The sequence below is a fragment of the Pelobates fuscus genome, chromosome 4 (assembly GCF_036172605.1).
Source record: "Pelobates fuscus isolate aPelFus1 chromosome 4, aPelFus1.pri, whole genome shotgun sequence".
NCBI lineage: Eukaryota > Metazoa > Chordata > Amphibia > Anura > Pelobatidae > Pelobates > Pelobates fuscus.
Genome location: NC_086320.1, coordinates 293,800,871 through 293,822,470, shown reverse-complemented (window position 1 = coordinate 293,822,470; position 21,600 = coordinate 293,800,871). Strand labels below are relative to the sequence as shown.

The 21,600-nt window shown below is 36.2% G+C and overlaps 1 protein-coding gene across 1 annotated transcript in view; it reads right to left on the bottom strand.

Annotated features, from left to right (window-relative positions):
* Nucleotides 1-1,502: 1,502 nt before the first annotated feature.
* The window catches only part of RBMS3 (RNA binding motif single stranded interacting protein 3), a 616,946-nt gene continuing 596,848 nt past the window's right edge, over nt 1,503-21,600 (bottom strand). Inside the window, exons 11-14 of the mRNA XM_063452213.1 lie at nt 17,759-17,869; nt 13,015-13,095; nt 9,455-9,582; nt 1,503-3,383 (exon numbers count right to left, since the gene is read on the bottom strand). Of these exons, the coding sequence (XP_063308283.1) occupies nt 3,377-3,383; nt 9,455-9,582; nt 13,015-13,095; nt 17,759-17,869 (327 nt within the window). The 3' untranslated portion in view covers nt 1,503-3,376. The remainder of the gene's footprint in view (nt 3,384-9,454; nt 9,583-13,014; nt 13,096-17,758; nt 17,870-21,600) is intronic.

Here is a 21,600-nt window from a genome sequence, read left to right as displayed (position 1 = left end):
AGACATTGACATTGTCATTGTGTTGCTCTTATTTCAACCAAGTTTATCAATATGCAAGAAGAACCTTTTAAAAGAAGAACTGTCACTTTACATTATTAAATACTACATTGAAAAACACCTAAACATTGTGTTAACCTTTTTCATAAGAAGTTCCATTTTCTTTGAAAGATTTAGCAAAGGACTTCATAATCTAGTTCAGACAATACAACACCAGGGTATACATCGCAAACAAAGAGGAGGAACATTGTTCATTCATTTCTCCTCTTCTCTCCATGCTCTCCCTACGCTGACTTGCAGACGCAAATAACAGAGCTTATAACATTGATTGACATCGAGCTAAGATGGCGGCGCCCAGCTTCTCGATAAAATGGTGTGGAATTCTACATTAATTTTATTTTGCACACCTCATAAATACATACTTGTTAAAAGTAAAGATAAGTAAACATAATGTTAAAATAAATTTAGGAAGTGACAATTCTCTTTCAATGGCCTTAAATCGCTTGTTTAAAAGTCAGGGTACTTTCCAAGGTTTTCTCATATAGCAGGCACTCACATGGTATTCTGTCACATATAAATTAATATTTGCAATAAATATGATTAGATGTCTTCCTTTTTATCAAATACTGACTTCAAATTTTTGTTTTTATCTTGACATCTTCTTCGAATCATCAAATGTAATCTAGGTCTATGAACCAAGAATAACCATCATTAATAATCTCATCATCTGTGTGTTGGAGGCAAGAGTTCTTGTCTGTAATAAATGTTTTCTAATTGCAATGAAATTTTGAGCAATAAAAAAATAATAAAAATTAATATATATATAGATCTATATATATTCAGAGTAAATGCTATAAGGAACCAAAAAATAAAGATGTGGGGTTAGACTTTAACAATGCAAACATGTCATTTTTTAACACACAACACATTCTTAAAAAAAAACAATATGCCCCAGGCATGAAAGAGATTTTTTTTTTTTTTGTTTTTTTATACAGACACTGTTTACCATTAGCAGCTTAAAATGGGTAGGTGTTTATACACGTGACATAAAAATAGCAGCAGTTATCTTGATTGTGACAAAATGTCTCTCTGGATTTGTCACCTGCCACATGATAGCTACCTCATCACATATTTTCAAAGAATAATTGAGGCCTTTTATAGTGTGAAATTAAAAAAATAAAAATAAAAAAAATGTGTCCAATTTATATTAAACATATTTCTGTTTAGTATTTATACCGAAAACAGCTGCCAACACCGTATTGTAAAACATAGGCACATTACCACAAATGCAAAATAAAGTGTTATGAAAAAGTTTCGGAAAGACAAAAAAATGCGTATACAGAGATGCTTTTTAAATGAATGTATCATCCAAAATTATTGGCATGAATGTGAGACAGGCTTATTTTAGCTCATGGACATGAACACAATTTGTAAAACTATCATAAAAAAAAAATAGTTTTATTTTTATACTTGTGAAGTGTTCATTTTTTTTTTTTTTTAAATCAACGAACCTAGGTGTACCTCTGCATTGAGGCATGAATTAAAGGTTGTGTTGTTTTTTTTTTTTTTCTCACTACCATTTTATTTTTATTAAATTAGTTATGCAAATTATAAATTATTTTCAAAAGTAACTGCATTGACTTATCCATTGTTTGAAATACGCCCATGTTAAACTTTCATTTTACCCAGTTACTAGGCTTTAAATGTTCTAAAATCTATTATTTCTGGGCAATTAATTAATGGCAACTAAAGTGATTGTCTATATGTCTTTTAAATGTTAACATTGAAAAAAGGCAGGCATCACTTAAAATGTAAACAAACTATACTGCCATTGTTTGTTGACTAGAATAAAATAAATCACTGAGAGAGGTCTAGTTTGGACAAAAGGAAGACTCATAACTATAGAAAATCAGGCTATTCTATAAAAATGGATTTGTAGATACCATATGAGGATGATACATGGTACTCCATTTAATTTGCAATATGCTAGGGTATTTAAAAACAGTGAGGATTGCAATCAAGTTGCCACAATGAGTCTCTACGAACAATATATACTACGTAGAATACCAGTGGAAGATAGTACAAAGGAAGGAAATAGTAAAAATTGGTCCGGCCATGTAGGTCAAATAAAGATTTAAAAAATTAAAAACAAAATAAAAACAACAACAAAAAATACTATCTTCGGAACTGCTTTCGGGTGTTTAGGGTGTCACTTCATCTTTGGTATAAAATAGGCCATCCATAGGCTGCAATTGATCACAACTAGGAAAGACTATAGAAATTGTCAACAATTTCTTCTATCTATTGCTTTTTTTGCACTTTTTTTTTATCCATAAACTCCTAACTATTCTTGTAATACTATTAGGCTACCTTTTTGCAATATGACAAGCAAAGCGGACTAAAAATCTCTTAAAGCTCATAAAAAAGATAGCAAGTAAAAAGCACTAATTGCTTCGCTAGGGATCACGCTTGGTAAATAAAATAAAAAAATAAACAAAAAACATTGCATTCAACAAAAAAGAAGCATTTTTCTCAACGCAGTTGATTTCTTTTTTTCTTCCTTTTTTCTTTTTTTTTCAGTAACTCCACTGTAAAAAGCTACAGCCACCTATAGTTATTTGAATTAACACTTAAGATAAAGTTCATAAAAGTCCCAACATTTTTTTTGAAACCCTTGCAGACGCCATTTTTTTCTGTATAAGCCAAATTTTCTTCAAAAGAAGAAAATATTTTATATTTTAAACTGTACTGTACTTTTTTTACTTTAGAAACTGCTACGAAAATCCCACGTCGGTTATCGGGTTCAGTTAAAATGTCATATCTCCTGCCTTGCATTTTTATCAAGATGCAGATCCGTTGCTCTGGGATCCTCAGACGTCCTTAAAATTAAGGCAATTAAGATTCAAGATCAAGAAGAAAACCTTACATATTCATTCCTATGAAAAAAAAAAGAGAACTTAAACAAATGGGGAAAAAAATGAGAAGAGAGTAGCTTAATTATGAAGGAAGACAATAATGTTTTAGTCTATTCTTGTTCCCTCTTGACATCGGTTTTCAAATGTTGTCTTTATCTACATCTCCAGATGTCATGAAATTCAAATGTTCATCCAGGTGAAATGTTGTTAACCCAGTACATTTCCTCTGGGTATTCATTCATTAAAAAAGTAGCAAAAATAAAATTGTCAGACTACATAACTAAACCATTTTTTTTTTTTGCACATAAAATAAAAAAACTATTTGTTGGCCAGGGCGGGAAAAAAAGAAAAAAAGAAAGAGAACATCTTAGTTCAATGCCTGTGCAAAGAGGAAGTCAACTTCATGATGAGTGAAGTTTCTCTGTTCAAGGCAAGGTTTCCAGACCAACATTCTTCAGTCCTATTTATTGTCTGTAAAAACAAAGGCAGTAAGTACATTAATTACACTACACACACACACACACACAATTATCAGAAGCATTACACACAATTTATAGATGTGATGTGTAATATGGAATTCATAGAAAGTTATATGTATTATTTTCTTCAAAATTTTGGAAAGGCTAGTAATTTTAAGAACTGCAAAAGACGTCATGGAAACATAGTCCAGGTATTAAGTGGATTTGTAAACGGATGGAAAAAAAAGTGGCATGAACAGCCAGGGAATAATGGTCCAATAATGCATAGAAAATAAACCCTCTGCATGAAAGCTCCACCAGTCATTTCTAGCACAACCATTGGGCTGTTATAATCTATTTATTAACCGTTAATACAAATATCCAATGCACACCAAATGGGAAAGATATAAAAATAAAATTATGTAAAATTCCAGAAATAGTCACATATACAAATAAAAAAAATCATAAGAAAAATACATATAGTATAAGAGCAGATATAATGGACATACATATAAATAAAAAAAATGGATATCACAAAAACGTACAATAGTACAGGCACATTATCTGTACACAATAGTGTTACTTCAAGCAGTGATAGAACTGGAGCTAAGAAGTGAACGGTTTGGTATCTTAGCTCCAGTCCTATCACTGCTTGAGGTAACACTATTTTACAGATGATATCCATTTTTGAACATTGATGATTGTTTATACATGCCTATTATATCATCTCTTATTCCATACAGTTGTGCTAAAAAGTTTGCATTCCCCTGGAAAATTGGTAATATATGTACCATTTTTAAAGAAAACATGAGTGAGAAGTCAAAAAACATTTATTTTATTTCGTATGGGATTTATATTCAACTGTAGGTTATAACAGAATGGCACAATCATAAAACTAAACAAGGCAGCAAAGAAAAAATGAAACGACCCCTGTTCAAAAATCTGCATACCCTTAGTTCTTAACACTGTGTATTGCCCCCTTTAGCATCAATGACAGTGTGCAGTCTTTTGTAATAGTTGTCTATGAGGCCCCTCATTCTTGCAGGTGGTATAGCTGCACATTCTTCTTGGCAAAATGCCTCCAGGTCATGCAAAGTCTTTGGTTGTTTTGCATGAACCGCACGTTTGAGATCTCCACAGAGTGACTTGATGATATTAAGGTCAGGAGACTTTGATGGGCACTCCAGAACCTTCACCTTTTCTGCTGTAACCACTGGAGGGTCAACTTTTCCTTGTGCTTAGGGTCATTGTCATGCTGGAAAGTCCAAGAGCATCCCATGCTCAGCTTTCATGCAGAAGAATGCAAACTGTCTGCCGGTATTTTCTGATAACATGCTGCATTCATCTTGCCATCAGTTTTCACAAGATTCCCCGTGCCTTTAGAGCCCACACATCCCCACAACATTAGTGAGCCAACACCATGCTTCACAGTGTGGATGGTATTCTTTTCACTATAGGTCTCTCCAAACATAGTGCTTATGGTTGTGACCATAAAGCTCTATTTGGTCTTATCACTCCAGATTACAGTGTGCCAGAAGCTGTGAGGCATGTCAAGGTGTTGTCGGGCATATTGTAAATGGAATTTTTGTTGCATTTGTGCAGTAAAGGCTTCTTTCTGGCAACTCGACCATGCAGCTAATTTTTGGTCAAGTTTTATCGTATTGTGCTCCTTGAAACAACCACACCGTCTTTTTCCAGAGCAGTCTGTATTTCTCCTGAGGTTACCTGTGGATTTTTCTTCCACTCCCAGTCCCATCAGCCCCAGCCAGCCACCCTCCTGCAAAGACAAGGTAAGAAACAAGAGGGTGGCTGGAAAATGAGCTGTGTGTCTGTGTCTGTATGTATGTCATTATGTATGTATGGATGTCAGTGTCTGTGTGCCAGTATGTATGTATGTATGTATGCATGTCATTATGTGTGTATGAATGTCTGCATGTCATTATGAATGTGTGTATGTATGTCTGTCTGTCTGTATGAATGTATGTATGCCAGTATGAAAGTATGTCTGTATGTCATTATGAATGTGTGTATGTATGGATGTCAGTGTCTGTATGAATGCATGTCTGTATGTATGTCTGTATGCATGTCTGTATGTCTGTATGCATGTCTGTATGCATGTCTGTATGCATGTCTGTATGTCTGTATGCATGTCTGTATGCATGTATGTCTATCTGTATGCATGTCATTATGTGTGTATGAATGTCAGTGTATGTATGTCTGCATGTCATTATGAATGTGTGTATGTCTGTCTGTCTGTATGAATGTATGTATGCCAGTATGAATGTCTGTCTGTATGTCATTATGAATGTGTCTGTGTCTGTATGTCCTTATGCATGTGTGTCTGTATGTATGTTAGTATGAATGTCTGTCTGTATGTCATTATGAATGTGTATGTGTCTGTATGTCCTTATGCATGTGTGTCTGTATGTATGTTAGTATGTGTCTGTCACTATGTATGCTTGTGTGTCTGTATATGTGTGTATGTCTCAGTATGTGTGTGTAAGTATGTATGCCTATATGCGTATCAGTATGTGTGTCTGTTAGTATGTATCAGTGTGTGTGTGTGTATCCGTGTCCTTTTGTATCAGTGAATGTGTTTGTGTCTGTGTGTGTATTCCTGTGGGCGGGATTTGGAGGCGGTCTCTGTGGGCGGTTTTGGAGGCAGGCCCCCAGGGGCCCAGACCCTGAGCTCAGTTAGGGGCCCCACAATTTCTGGTGGCGCCCTGCTTGGTATCAACAGATCCATGAATTTTCCACTTTTTAATAAGTTATTGAACAGTACTGACTGGCATTTTCAAGGCTTTGGATATCTTTTTATATCCTATTCCATCTTTATAAAGTTCCATTATGTTATTACGCAGGTCTTTTGACAGTTCTTTTCTGCTATCTATGGCTCAGCATCTAGCCTGCTCAGTGCATCCACGTGAGAGCTAACAAACTCACTGACTAGTTATACACAGACACTTATTGCAATTTAAAAAGCCACAGGTGTGGGAAATTAACCTTTAATTGACATTTTAACCTCTGTGTGTCACCTTTTGTGTCTGTAACAAGGCCAAACATTCAAGGATATGTAAGCGTTTGATCAAGGCCATTTGGGTGATTTCTGTTACCATTATGATTTAAAAAGGAGTCAAATAATAAATGGCTTCATATAATCACTATCCTTCAATAAAATACATTTTATTGCATGATCAGTCATATTTTTTAAATCAATGCCCAAATTTCACAATTTCTGCCAGGGTTTGCAAACCTTTGAGCACAGCTGTATGTAATTTGCTTAAGAATGCTATTTAATTATGTGACATATATATATATATATATATATATATATAAATTTACTGCTGGCAAATTTCAGTCAAGCTGCATGTTGAGTATTATATGAAAAAAAGGTTAGAGTTAGGAGTTAAAGAGTGCCTACTTTTATACACAATAGCTTGGAAAGGCTAGAATTTAAACATGAAAAAACTAACATGAATATAATTTAATAAAATATATTTTGAAGCACAAAAAAAACCTAAAACATACAAAAATAACAAAACACTTATAAAGCTAAACAAATAAAAATAAGAAAAATGTAAACTTTAAATCTACACTATGCTTTATTTTCTAGAAAGATCACTTATTTTACATATACAGTGCCTTGCAAAAGTATTCACCCCCTTGACTTTTTTTTTTTACCTATTTTGTTACATTAAAGCCTTTCGTTCAATGTTTTATTATTTAAAATTTTATGTGATGGATCAGAATAGTCTAAGTTGGTGGAGTGAAATGAGAAAAATATATACATATAACAAAACTATTTTTTAGAAATAGAAAACAGAAAATTGGCATGTGCGTATGTATTCAACCCCTTTGTTATAAAGCCCATAAAAAGCTCTGGTGCAACCAATTACCTTCAGAAGTCACATAATTAGTGAAATGTTGTCCACCTGTGTGCAATCTAAGTGTCACATGATCTGTCATTACATATACACACCTTTTTTGAAAGGCCCCAAAGGCTGCAACACCTAAGCAAGAGGCACCAGTAACGAAACACTGCCATGAAGATCAAGGAACTCTCCAAACAAGTAAGGGACAATGTTGTTGAGAAGTACAGGTCAGGGTTAAGTTATAAAAATATATCCAAATCTTTGATGATCCCCAGGAGCACCATCAAATCTATCATAACCAAATGGAAAGAACATGGCACAACAGCAAACGTGCCAAGAGACGGTCGCCCACCAAAACTCACGGACCGGGCAAGGGGGGCATTAATCAGAGAGAAAGCACAGAGACCTAAGGTAACCCTGTAGGAGCTGCAGAGTTCCACAGCAGAGACTGGAGTATCTGTACGCTCCATAGAGTTGGTCTTTATGGCAGAGTGGCCTGAAGAAAGCCATTACTTTCAGCAAAAAACTAAATGGCACATTTTGAGTTTGCGAAAAGGCATGTGGGAGACTCCCAAAATGTATGGAAGAAGGTGCTCTGGTCTGATGAGACTAAAATTTAACTTTTCAGCCATCAAAGAAAACGCTATGTCTGGCGCAAACCATCACATCACCCAAAGAACACCATCCCCACAGTGAAACATGGTGGTGGCAGCATCATGCTGTGGGGATGTTTTTCAGCAGCCGGGACTGGGGAACTGATAAGAGTTGAGGGAAAGATGGATGGTGCTAAATACAGGGATATTCTTGAGCAAACCCTATACCACTCTGTGCGTGATTTGAGGCTAGGACGGAGGTTCACCTTCCAGCAGGACAATGACCCCAAACACACTGCTAAAGCAGCACTTGAGTGGTTTAAGGGGAAACATGTAAATGTGTTGGAATGGCCTAGCAAAGCCCAGACCTCAATCCAATAGAAAATCTGTGGTCAGACTTAAAGGGAATCTCCAGTGCCAGGAAAACAATCAGTTTTCCTGGCACTGGAGGGTCCCTCTCCCTCCCACCCCCCAATACCCGGTTACTGAAGGGGTAAAAACCCCTTCAGTGACTTACCTGAGGCAGCAGCGATGTCCCTCGCCGCTGTCTCCGCCTCCGCGAAGCTCCTCCTATCCATTGCGTCGGCCGGTGGGCGAGACTGATCTCGCCCACCGGCCAAGGGGACCTAATGCGCATGCGCGGCAATGCCGCACATGCGCATTACGTCTCCCCATAGGAAAGCATTGAAAAATCATTTCAATGCTTTCCTATGGGGTTTTGAGCCACGCTGGAGGTCCTCACACAGCGTGAGGACGTCCATCGACGCTCTAGCACAAGTTTCCTGTGCTAGAAACCAGGAAGTTCCCTCTAGTGGCTGTCTAATAGACAGTCACTAGAGGTGGAGTTAACCCTGCAAGGTAATTATTACAGTTTATAAAAAACTGCAATAATTACACTTGCTGGGTTAAGAGTAGTGGGAGTTGGCACCCAGACCACTCCAATGAGCAAAAGTGGTCTGGGTGCCTAGAGTGTCCCTTTAAAGATTGCTGTTCACAAGCGCAAACCATCCAACTTGAAGGAGCTGGAGCAGTTTTGCAAGGCGGAATGGGCAAAAATCCCAGTGGTAAGATTTGGCAAGCTCATAGAGACTTATCTAAAGTGACTTGGAGCTGTGATTGCCGCAAAAGGTGGCTCCACAAAGTATTGACTATAGGGTTGTGAATAGTTGACTTTTTCTGTTATTTTGTCCTATTTGTTGATTGCTTCACAATAAAAAATAAATAAAAAAATCTTAAAAGTTGTGGGCATGTTCTGTAAATTAAATGATGCAAATCCTCAAACAATCCATGTTAATTCCAGGTTGTGAGACAACAAAACACGAAAATTGCCAGGGGGGCAAATACTTTTGCAAGGCACTGTATAAATTGCTATAAAGATTGGCTGCATCAAGTTGTATTCTGAATTGTTAATTACCAGTTACATTATGTTTCTTCTTTAACATTTGCTTGTAAAGATTTGGTGCAGTCTATTATGTTTTTAAAAATGATATTAAAATAAAAATGAATTTTAAATTACGAGGCTATGCATATAATGTTGGGACTTTAACATAAAATACATTTGAAAGAATCAGGATACTTATTCTATAAATTGCAGTACATTGATATAATTGTTTACTTACTTAGATTGTTGGTAGGAATATGAAGATGTATGTTCATTGTTTGTCTCTACAGTTAATTGTTGTTGTTGTCCACTTGCTTCCTGTGATGATGACTGTACTGTCTGAGGAGCGGTATCAGCAACAACACCCTACAAATTAAAGTATAATATAACCAAAAAATCCTAATAGTATTTGCACTCAGTCACACATAAGGTGCAGGTATCGGGGTCACCCCTAAAGACCCAAAATCAAATAATACTAAAATACCAAAGGGTACCACACTTTAATTTAAAGAAAATATTATTAAATGATAATTTATTAACGCAACACAGTAATACTAGATTTAGTGTTAATCTATCCTATGCAATGATAGATTGATATCCTATGCAATGATAAATATACATCTCAGTTCAATGACTTGCCCACCATAATTAAAGTGCCAAATCACCATAAATACAATCTACCTATACAAAGAGTCTAAAGTGACAACAATATAAAATATACAATACTGCCTGCCTATGATCCTCTGCAAGAAGCAAACCCCTGCAGAAATAGAGGGCACACAGATACCAGTGATCTGTGAAATAATAGTTCCTGAAGAACAGTCTAGGAGTATATTAGCCTGTTCCAATCTTGAGTATGTTGCTGTGGATTCCATAAAAAAAATGAAAATGAAAATAGCACAATACAAAAAAATTGAAAAGTAGAAAAATATGGGGGAAAAAATATAAGCAAAAACGTTCTGCAATAGGATCTGGTCAGATCTCACCCATAGAGAATCAAGGAGGCCTCCTGATGAGTTATCAATGAGGTGCAGAATCTTCAGAAAACAGGAAAGGAACCCAGTGTTTCCAATGTTGCTCTTCGTTCACATGTCTTTGAGTAGTTTTTCTGTAACAGCAGGAGGGAGGCAAGCAGATCCGTGGCTGCGCGCTTGGGACGTTACTTCCCTTCAAATGGCCCCGCCGTTACAGAAAAACTACTCAAAGACATATGAACGAAGTGCAACATTGGAAACACTGGGTTCCTTTCCTGTTTTCTGAAGATTCTGCACCTCATTGATAACTCATCAGGAGGACTCCTTATCTCTGTGGGTGAGATATGACCAGATCCTATTACAGAACGTTTTTGCTTATATTCTTTATATTATTTTTTCTACTTTTCTATTTTTTCATAGTGTTCTTTTTTATGGGATCCACAGCAACATACTCAAGATTGGGGCAGGCTAATAGGCTCCTAGACTATTCTTCAGGAAATATTATTTTACAGATTACTGATATCTGTGTGCCCTCTATTTCTTCAAGGGTTTAGCTTCTTGCAGAAGATCATTGGCAGGCAGTATTGTATATTTTATATTGTTGTCACTTTAGACTCTTTGTATAGGTAGATTGTATTTATGGTGATTTGGCACTTAGAACTTAACGTTTTCTTTTGCACTTTAACTATGGTGGGCAAGCCATTTAAATGAAATGTATATTAATCATTGCGTAGGATAGATTAGAACTCTATCTAGTATTACTATGTTGTGTTGAAAAATTATCATTTAATAATCTTTTCTTTAAATTAGAGTGCGGTACCCTTTGATATTTTAGTATTATTTGAAGTATAATATAATTTGTTCCAATGCATTCAATTAAAATAGGGCCAAACTGTTCTGCTGTAATATTTTTTATTAACAGGACAGAGGAGAAGCGATTATCAACAGGAACCTAATGAAAAGAGATTTCTCCTACAGAGGAAAATATATTTATTGAAAGAACACTAAAGATATGTAATTATCTGCCAAGAGAAGGTGTTTTGGTATTGGTTTTGATAGGTCACCCATACAGGTTGCTTTAAATTACCAACTTGTTTTATCTATGGATATTTTGTTGTTAAACTAGAATATTCCAAGCTACAATTGTAAATATGGAGATTAATAATAGTAGGAATTCTGGAAACCATTTTAAGGCGAGAATTAATTTTCCTTACAATAGTGCTATTGGAACCACTTTAAGTTCATTTTTTCACCTCACTTTGGAATCAACAACAGATGCAGGAATGTGTGAGAATGTTAAACTTGGTGTACTATGCTTTTATTTTTCGACTAATTGTACTATGTAACTAAGTGACAATTAGAATGACATGTTCTTTTTTTCTTTTGAAAAGCAAACTCAAAGTGTTTGATGTTAATTACACGTGAGTGGTTGTTTTTCTATACATTATCAGATATCTGTTTTAAAATTGTAAATCCACAACAATATTCATGTATTTCACCACTCATTTACAAATCCATGCTTCTTGGCTAAAACTTAAATGCCCTAGCCATATGCAATTATAAATTATGGATCAACAAACAAGCAGCTAAATATATAGGTTTCCTAGAAACTAGACTGGCATGACTGTACTATTTTAATACTGTGATGACATTTTGGGGAATGCGAATTTCTAAAAATACCAGCCAATTTCTTACAAATAGCTGTCAGCAACTTATTTGTCTTTTTTTGATTTATATTAAATTGTCAAATCTGCAAAACTGTAAATAACAAAACTGTTATCATATGTTTTCTGAAACTGTATAAAATATTCTGCATGGTCGGGAATACTGTATAACAGGTATAGGTAACCTTTGGCACTCCAGATGTTTTGGACTACACCTTCCATGATGCTTTGCTAGCATTATGCGTGTAAGAGTATGATGGGGGATGTAGTCCACAACATCTGGAGTGCCAAAGGTTGCCTACTCCTGCTGTATCATATTTCATACTTTACAGACCCCAATATTTCAGCCAAGGATGAATTAATAAATAAAAAAAAATAAACATATGTAATTTTCTCTTTTTAGGTATCCATAAAAAACACTTTGTGCGTGGCATTCCTATTTTGTTCAATTTCTAGATATTTGTCTAACCTTTCAATTGTAGTTACTCCTTATTTTTTACCTACTTGAGATGTAACGTGTTAGTGAATGGCGTTAATACCGGGCAACATTTTCATTAGAATATGTGTTTACAATAATAATATTTGGATATGACTATAGGATCATATTCTGGACCTGAATCTCTCTCTCAATCTTTTCTATCCTAATGTCTCTCTTTTCTAGGAGCTCGATATTGTTGTTGTGCCTGCATGTATAACAGAGCTCCACAGCTTAATAATAATCACATTAATGTGTATTTAAAATACAATATATGTGTGTAGAAAAGCCTTTGTAAATAACATATATTGTTCTTGCTCTAAATTATAGTTTAAATGTGTTATTAGTATGTCAACTAAAATTTCTTAGAACAGCCACGACCCTGGCCATACACCAACTCAAGCCCCCAAATTTAAAATTACCCTCTTTGTCCCTTTGAAATGTCGGGTGCTATGCATTGTCACCATAACTGTTTGCATTTCATGCATTCACATATTGAATTAAAAAGATCTTCACTTTATAATGGCCTAGCTATTAAAAAAAATAAAATAACATATTACATAAAAACAAAAACAAAAAAAAAAACACTTATCTAGCACATTAAATTAGAGCAAGTGATTTATAGTAATCTTTTTTCATTGAGGTATACATTTTGTACTTGAAGTGCTATTTTATCAATGCTTACTTCAACTTGAACAGCTGTAGGAGGCACAGGAGTATACTGGGGAATATAGGTCCCTTGCATAGGCGCAGCAGCAGTCATATACTGAAAAAAGAAATAACCATAGTCACATAAGTAAGATTTAAGGAAATAATGAATGTGCGAGAGTATGTGTGTATGCATACATTGACATATATAGGATTATTCACTAATAAAAGGATTTGAAGTGAATGCAAAGTGAATTTCAAATTGGAATGAACGCTGTAACGTATTCCTGACACTATAGTGTTAAACTAACTATTTAGGTTCCTGGTCCCCCTCAGCTTGCATTGAAAAGGTACGTTTCACAAATTTCTCTGCAGCTGGCCCAGCCTCCATAGCTAAGATCATCAATCATGATCATCTCAGCCAATCCAATGCTTTGCCATAGGAAAGCATAGGAAGGCTGTTGTGCATGCACGGCAAAAGGCCAAGGTGCATCAATCAGCGTCTCTTCATAGAGATGAACGGAATCAATGCATTTCTATAGGAAATGTTCAGTACCTCCATGCTAGTGGTGGAGACGTTGAACACCAGTACTGCATATTGTGCAGAACTTACACAGGAAGCTCATCTAGTAGTCTTCTGAGTGACTGTTACTAAAGGTGTAACTAGCCAGCAATGCAAAAACTGCCTTTTTTTGAAGGCTGCAGGGACAGGCTAAAAAACACCAGAACCACTGTATTAAGCTGTCACAGTTCTGGATACTAGTTTCTTTAAGGTTAAAGTAGCTGATCTGGAAGCATAGGTGACTTAGAGATTGTTTTTATTTCAGCTACCTTTACTAGTGATGTCGCGAACATAACATTTTCCGTTCGCAAACGGCGAACGCAAACTTCCGCCATAGACTTCAATAGGCAGGCGAATTTTAAAACCCACAGGGACTCTTTCTGGCCACAATAGTGATGGAAAAGTTGTTTCAAGGGGACTAACACCTGGACTGAACTTGCAAAACTCCCATGGAAAATTGCATAGTTGATGCAGAGTCTGGTTTTAATCCATAACGGGCATAAATCACCTAACATTCCTAAATTGTTTGGAATAACTTGCTTTAAAACATCAGGTATTATGTTGTATCGATCAGGAAGTGTAAGGTTTACACCCGCTTCACAGTGACAGACCAAACTCCCCGTTTAACGCACCGCAAACAACCGCAAACAGTCCATTTGCACAACCGCAAACTCCCCATTTGCACAAGGTTGGATACCAAGCTAGCCATGTCCCGTTCCTTGTCCTCACTGATGTCATTGAAGGTCTCTTCCTCCACCCAGCCACGTACAACACCAAGGGTCCCCGAAAGGTGACAACGAGCCCCCTGTATTTATTTATTTTTTTAAATGTACACTACTGTTACACCAGATATGAGTTGCACTGGTGTGACACTGTGCCCTGGCCGGCCCTGAAACGCATACGTGTGAAGGAAACTGACTGCTATTATTTCCCAGTCAAATTTCTAGTTTTTTTTTTTTTTTTATGTACACTACTGTTACACCAGTGATTGGCCCACATCATGCCTACGCCCCCAAAACGTTTGTGTGTGGGGGTGCTGGAATGACGTGGGCCAATGGGAGCCTGAATCAACCTTTGGCTCCCACTGCCCCTTTAAGAGCGAGCTCGTGACTCGAGCCGTGCTCCTAGTGCCAGGCGGGCCACGTGACCGATCACTGCAGTCAGTGCACGCGGCTAAGTCAGAAGAGGAGATCAAGCCGCATGCGGCTCGTGTGGAGGCAGGAGTGTCCCGTCCTATCCCATTAAAAGCATATTACCGCGTATTTAATAAAACAGATAGACCCCCTACTTCATCCAGGTTAACGATCGATGGTTCGATATTCTGAGCCCTCTCTGATTTACTGTACACGACTATTCGATATTCCCACAAATTTTATATAGCATTTTATGTTTGTTTGAGACCACCTTAAAAATATTACATATCGCTAAAAATCATGATCACTATATACTTTCTCTACAAACCTCTAAAACGAACCAAACTACTCATCCATCCGCTATACCACTTTATCCCACCTAGAACTAGTGCCCGGTTAAAATACTTGACTCTTACTTACCCAAACTCAGTCATGCCACACACATTTCACCACTACTCTCACTGAATCCCTCTGACTATGGCTAAATTAATCTTCTACATCAGAACACTACTCCTAAGATTGGGTTGTATCCATGCCTCGGGTCTTTCATTTAGAATAGGGGCAGCTTCGGTCTCCTTCAACACTGACACTCCAGTGCATATTATTAGAAGATTGGGCAGATGGAAATCCTCAGTCTACAACCGATATATTCCTCATCCCGAGAAAGAAATTCAGAGGAAAGCTTTTAAAAGTTTGGCTTTGTAAATTTGATGCAATAAGTGTGTTTTTCTTTAATACCTTTTCACCCTCTTTGTATGAACCCGATTTACATATATTACTAATATGTTGCTGAACATATATATTATATTATTCACTCACTCACTCACTCACTCTCTGGGCCGGCCTAAGACATCATGCTGCCTAGGTCCAACGATAAATGACTATGGGGGATAATGTATAATAAACACAGGTTACTGGCTATGGGGGGGGATAATGTATAATAAACACAGGTTACTGGCTGTGGGAGGGATAATGTATAATAAACACAGGTTACTGGCTATGGGAGGATAATGTATAATAAGCACAGGTTACTGGCTATGGGGGGATAATGTATAATAAACACAGATTACTGGCTATGGGGGGATAATGTATAATAAGCACAGGTTACTGGATATGGGAGGATAATGTAAGTTTATTGTTGTGGCTAGCGAGGAGTTTTTTTAATTTAATCAAAGGCACGGTAATGCTGAAATACATGTTGACCTTATAAAATGGCATATTTTAGTTTGTACCGATTTATATAAAAGTTATGACACATCTATTTTTGATTCTCATTATTTATAGCAGACAGTGAGATCAATTAGTTTCTTCTGATTTCTTTTCTGGTTATCGGCTTTAATTTAAAATCCAGATAAATTTTTGCTCTGAACTAAAATTATTCTTGGCCATTAGTTTTTCTTTTTCTATTTCCTTTCCCATATTCCTCTGCGAATTCTTCTTAGTTGATGTTTGGCCCTGTCTTCCACAATGTGATATATGTTGTGTTAGAAAATAACAAGTAAATATCATTTCAACCTATAACTTCCTTAACGTTAGTTTCTTCCATATGATTTGAGTTGTGATATCCCACAATTCCTGGAGTGCCTGGTGAGCAATGTTGAGTTAATATAATAACTACTGTATTTATAAAGTGCCAGTATATTGCTTATCTCTTCTCGAGTCTCTGAAATTGTCCAAGTAAATTATGACAAACAAACATAGGTCTGCAGGGACAAGAGTTCTACACCTTTGGAAGCAAAAAAATACAAGCACATTCACTGTGGCAGCCATATTTGTAGCCAGTGCAAAGGAGGTATGCAATAAATATAATATATATTATATACAATAAATATAATTATATATGAACAATTTTACATTAATTTACCAAATATTTTGTATATTTGCAAAATGAATTAATGAAACTGTGTAGAATTCAATATACTGAGATTCCATAGAGATTCTTGCTGATGCCAACAGGACTTAATTTAAGAATTAGTCAAATTAACCTGCTGTGGTAGCTGTCAGCTCTGCGTATGATTGATAATGCATTTGTCAAACATTAATTGTGGAACAATTCACCTGAATTGAACTAACAAATTCAATTAGGAATCTTTTGGCTGCCAGATTGTGATTTAGTTTAATGGGGTAACAGCCAACTTGGCATCAGGAAATAGACCCAATAGTAATACACCAAATAGTGCATTTCTTGTTTGATTCCAGCTTTTATTATTGATGCAAACGCCTCTGATTTAAGCTCTGACTGTTCAAGAATATATTGTGTGCATCAAGGGTTTATTTTCTAAAAGTGATCATGGGGAGTTTGTGATTGTAGTAAGCTATTAAGAAGATTGTAAATTTTAGGAGAGAAAATAACTTAATTTTCATATGTGGCTAATTAGCCTTGCAGTTACTTTAGGATTAAAACAGTATAGTCACACAAATATTCATTATTTCTGAATCCCCATTGCCATTTACTTAAAACCATCAGGATGTATTTTAAATAACTTGTGAACGAGAATCCCCATTTCACTGATTTAATTTAATTTTTGGGTTCCAAGAAATGGTCTTTCAGGGATCAATCTTACCATTTATATTTGCAACAGACTGCGTTTCTCTCAAGGGATTGCAATATACAAGTCCCTTGCACGAGTTTCTAAGCATCACAATTTTGCTGTTATTAAATAACTGGTAAAAATATAATTTGCACTTTTTAAAATAATTCTTTAGATTGTTAGTCAGTTAGGAATACACATATTATCACATTTGTACAACATAAATTATATTACCCATAGGGAAAAATACTTTGTTAGAAATGGGTTCTACGAAAAAGCACTATTTTAATTTACAAGGCAGCAAAGGCAGCATATATTTGTATTTAGGGGCCTGGAGTTTCCTTTAAGCATAGGTTTAGTACGTCAGTGTAGTTTTTTCCCAAGCTCAACTAAGAAACGGCATGGAATGGAGAGGATCAAAAACTCCCTGTGTTATCAATCTCGACTATGTTCCAAACTTTTTTTGCTCATGTCAGCAAATGCATAGCTGTTTGTGGCCCTTGCAGACTTCATGCAAGAGATTATATAAATGGGAAAAAATGCAAAAACTTTTACCGTTCCGGTTGTACCCAGCGAGAGGTGATTCATTTGTTGGGTTATTGGACCCATCATACTGGCTGGCTGCATAGACATGGTATGATCCAATGTCGGTGTTATAACAGCACCCTAAAACAATAAATAATGTTATTATGGTCAATATATATTGTGCATTCTGTTAACATAATTACTACCAATAATAAAAAAAAAAATTAAACTAGGTAAAATTATGACGTTACACATATTAACACAGATTAACATATTAACATATTACAATAAGTTAAACAATTCTTAGTGGTGATAGCACATTTAGCAACACTAGAAGCAGGGTTATTTATAAAGTCTGAATGGCCCCGTACTGAATAGGGGAGACCCATTTGTCGCAGTACAGGCCCATTTGGACTACAAAATATAGACATTGTTCACAGTATACACTGTTCAGACACAACATTACAACCAACTGCTTAATATCTAGTAGGTCCCCCTCGTGCTGCCAAAACAGCTCTGAAGCATTGAGGCATGGACTCCACAAGACCTCTGAACGTGTCCTGTAGTATCTAGCACCAAGACATTAGCAGCAGAGCCTTAAAGTCCTGCAAGCTGCGAAGTGGAGCCTACATGGATCGGATTTATTGTTCCAGCACATCCCATAGATGTTTAATCGGATTGAAATTATGGTAATTTGGAGGCCAAAGCAATAGCTTGAGCTCAAACAATTGATTTGGTGCCATTGTAACAATGTTTTTCACTTGACCTGTCGGTGGTTTTATTATTGTGGCTGATCAGTGTATACCAATGATTGGATTTTGTAGAACAAACTTCGAACGATCCTGAATTAAGTCCACAACCCAGCTGGTTCAGAAGTTTTTGGACAGTTGAAATCCAGAACCAGATTGAAAATGAAACCATTTTATTTAATGCAGGCGCATAGGGGAGATGTGCCAGATCAGGGGTTCTCAACCCAGTCCTTAAGGTCTACCAGTGCAGGATTTAGGGATTACCTGGATGTGTCTAAGGTGTGTTTTTTTTTTCCTTTTCTAAACACCTTAGACTCACCCAGGTAATCCCTAAATCCTGGATTGGTAGGGGGTTCCTAAGGACTGGGTCGAGAACCCCTGTGCTAGATGGGGTTGCATAAACAGAAACACAAGAAAAGTAGTTTTACTCCTAAATGACAGATGATTGAGCAGTGATACAACAGGGGCAAGATCTATAAAACCAAACTGCTTCATTAAGCTAATCTTTTGATACCTACAGTACCAAAACAGCCATGTAGCAAATATTCTCTAATTTAGCTATGCTTCCAAATCAGCTACTTTTGCCTAATGTATGAAATTCACTTTGATTTCTCACTTTAGTGAAAACCCTAGTTTCAGATTATTGACAACTTTTTTTAATTTCTACAAACCATACCCTACTTAAATCACTTTACAAAAGTTTCTATCATTTTGCTCTTTTTCCAATTTTTGCTCGAAGCTATACATACATCTTTAATTTCTTTTGAGATGTATTATTTTTACATCATTGTAGTATCTCACAATGTTTTGTTTTTTTTATCATTCCCTACACTATGCCACCTCCACAATGTTTCGTAGACGTGTAATTTCTTAATTCTAATGGACAACACACAAAAAGTCCCACTGTGCAGTATACAAAATATATATAGGCTGCCATGCAGATCAATTAACTAAGGCAGTTATTTAATAGATTTTCTTCGTTTAGCATACTATTTCCGCATATTGCAGGCTAGTGCATGAATATGGTGATATGATATGTGTCCAAGTACACAAGGTGCATCTGGCAATCCTATACAAAGTACACATAATTAAACAGGCATGTGTTGTGCTCGCTCTCTTCCCTTTCTTGCGGTGTTATGCAGCAGGCTGCTTTTAACATAATACTTTTGCACAATGTGTTCCATTTCAATTACTTTCATCAAATATCAAACGTTCATGAGCACATCCGGCAAATAGTTGGCACACAATAACTGAAATTAACCAAAAATGAATTAAAAGAGACTCAGCGAGAGGACACTACACATTTTTAAACAATAATAATTTATTAATGTCAATAAGTCGCATCGGATTCAGTAAGGAAATATCTAGCTAATTGTATTTTTAATGAGAGCCATCTGACTAGTTCCCAGTTAAAAATCACCGACAGCAAGTAACATGTGTCATTCTGCTAATTGGGCCAAAATCCTAGGATTTCAGATTTCTAGATAATAATAGGATTAATGAGTGTACACCATATGCTTGCCAGTATATATCCAGTGTAGCTGGTTATTATTAAAATTCTAGGAGAAATGTTCTTAAGTACAACCCTTTTGCTTATTCATACAGCTTTTTAAATGAACCTCAGATGCTTCAATCAGTTGCTGTCATGTTTGTAAATGTGATTAATCGCTAGATCAAAATGAAAAGCTATGCAGGCAGGTATCTAGTTTATAATTTACAAAACATGTTTTGCACACACTCTGTTATGCCAAGCTTTGACTTTTAATTAAAAAAAAAAAGTTACTCGTCTGTATTTGTTTTCTTATCAGATTTAAAGAGGAAACAAACCTTTTGTGTGGTTTGGTAAACCCATTGAAGGTTTTTGTGTAATTGCAATGACATATTCCTGACCATAGCGAATCACCCTATCAATTTGCACCAAATGTCTTCAAAGCAGAGCTGTTTCTTCTCTGGAATTGGCAGTTCCGAGTTCCCCAGCAATAGGAAACACTACTGAATGTTTGTTGGGGGTGAATTAAAAAAGTACTTACCAACATTGCCCTTCTTGTGGTGGGTGACTTCTCTGCTCGGACATCTACACAGGAATGGTATATGAGTGTATATGGTAGTGAAAGGAGGCAGTTTGGGAGTAGCGCCTTGGTATATCCTCCCATGGTATAAGCAACAAAAAAAAGGAGGACAGGATAGACAGGAGAAATATAGTGTAGAATGTAATAACTGGAAGTGAACGAGAAAGAGAGATGTACTTACAGGTGCATCTATGTTCTTTAAAGGTGGATCTCTTTTCTCCTTCACTGACAGTTGTATTCTCTTTTTCTACTTCATTTCCAGTTGTCCTCCTGTCCTCCTGTTTTTTTGTTGCATATACCATCGAAGGACATGCTAAGACTCTACTCCCAAACTTTCCTCCTTCCGCTACCTCATATTTCCTCCGGATAACAGAGACAGAGGCCTGGGCTGTTTGAGCTATCTTATTGCTTTACCAGTATTTCTCAAGTGCTGGACCCTACCTTCTGGTGTTTTTTTCTATATGGGTGTACATGCCGACTGACGTTCCTTTGAAGTGCCACACTTGGATACACCGTGAGCGCCGCCTGGTAGAAGTTAATCTAATTTACATGCACTGCCGAGTGTGCCCCGGTGTTTTTTAAAAATATACAACACAACCATTAGATGACTTTTGTTAACATAGAAATATAGAATTGAAATATAAATTTGCGCAAATATGCAGTTGCACAAATTTATCATATGTGACAGTTTCATATTAACACCATTTGTTCTGGAATTAAATATATGAACATACTGAGATTTAAAAGACAAGCATTAGTAATAAATTATATTATCACTTAACTATGCTGTAATCCCATATGTTTCTAATATTCTAGGGTTGCGGTATTTCTTACAAAGAGGGGACCTAACTGGTATTTTGGTTCTGGAATGCCTTTGTAGGTAGAATCAATCTGTTATGCAAACTATAAGATTTCTCTTTGTAAGGACAGAAGTAATCTAAATCCATATTGAAACTTGATAGGAACTAACCATATAGCTTGCTAGTAAGTCAAGTCAGTTTTCAGTTTTCTCTTACATCCCACATGGGTTTTTGGACTCTTACAATCAATACCT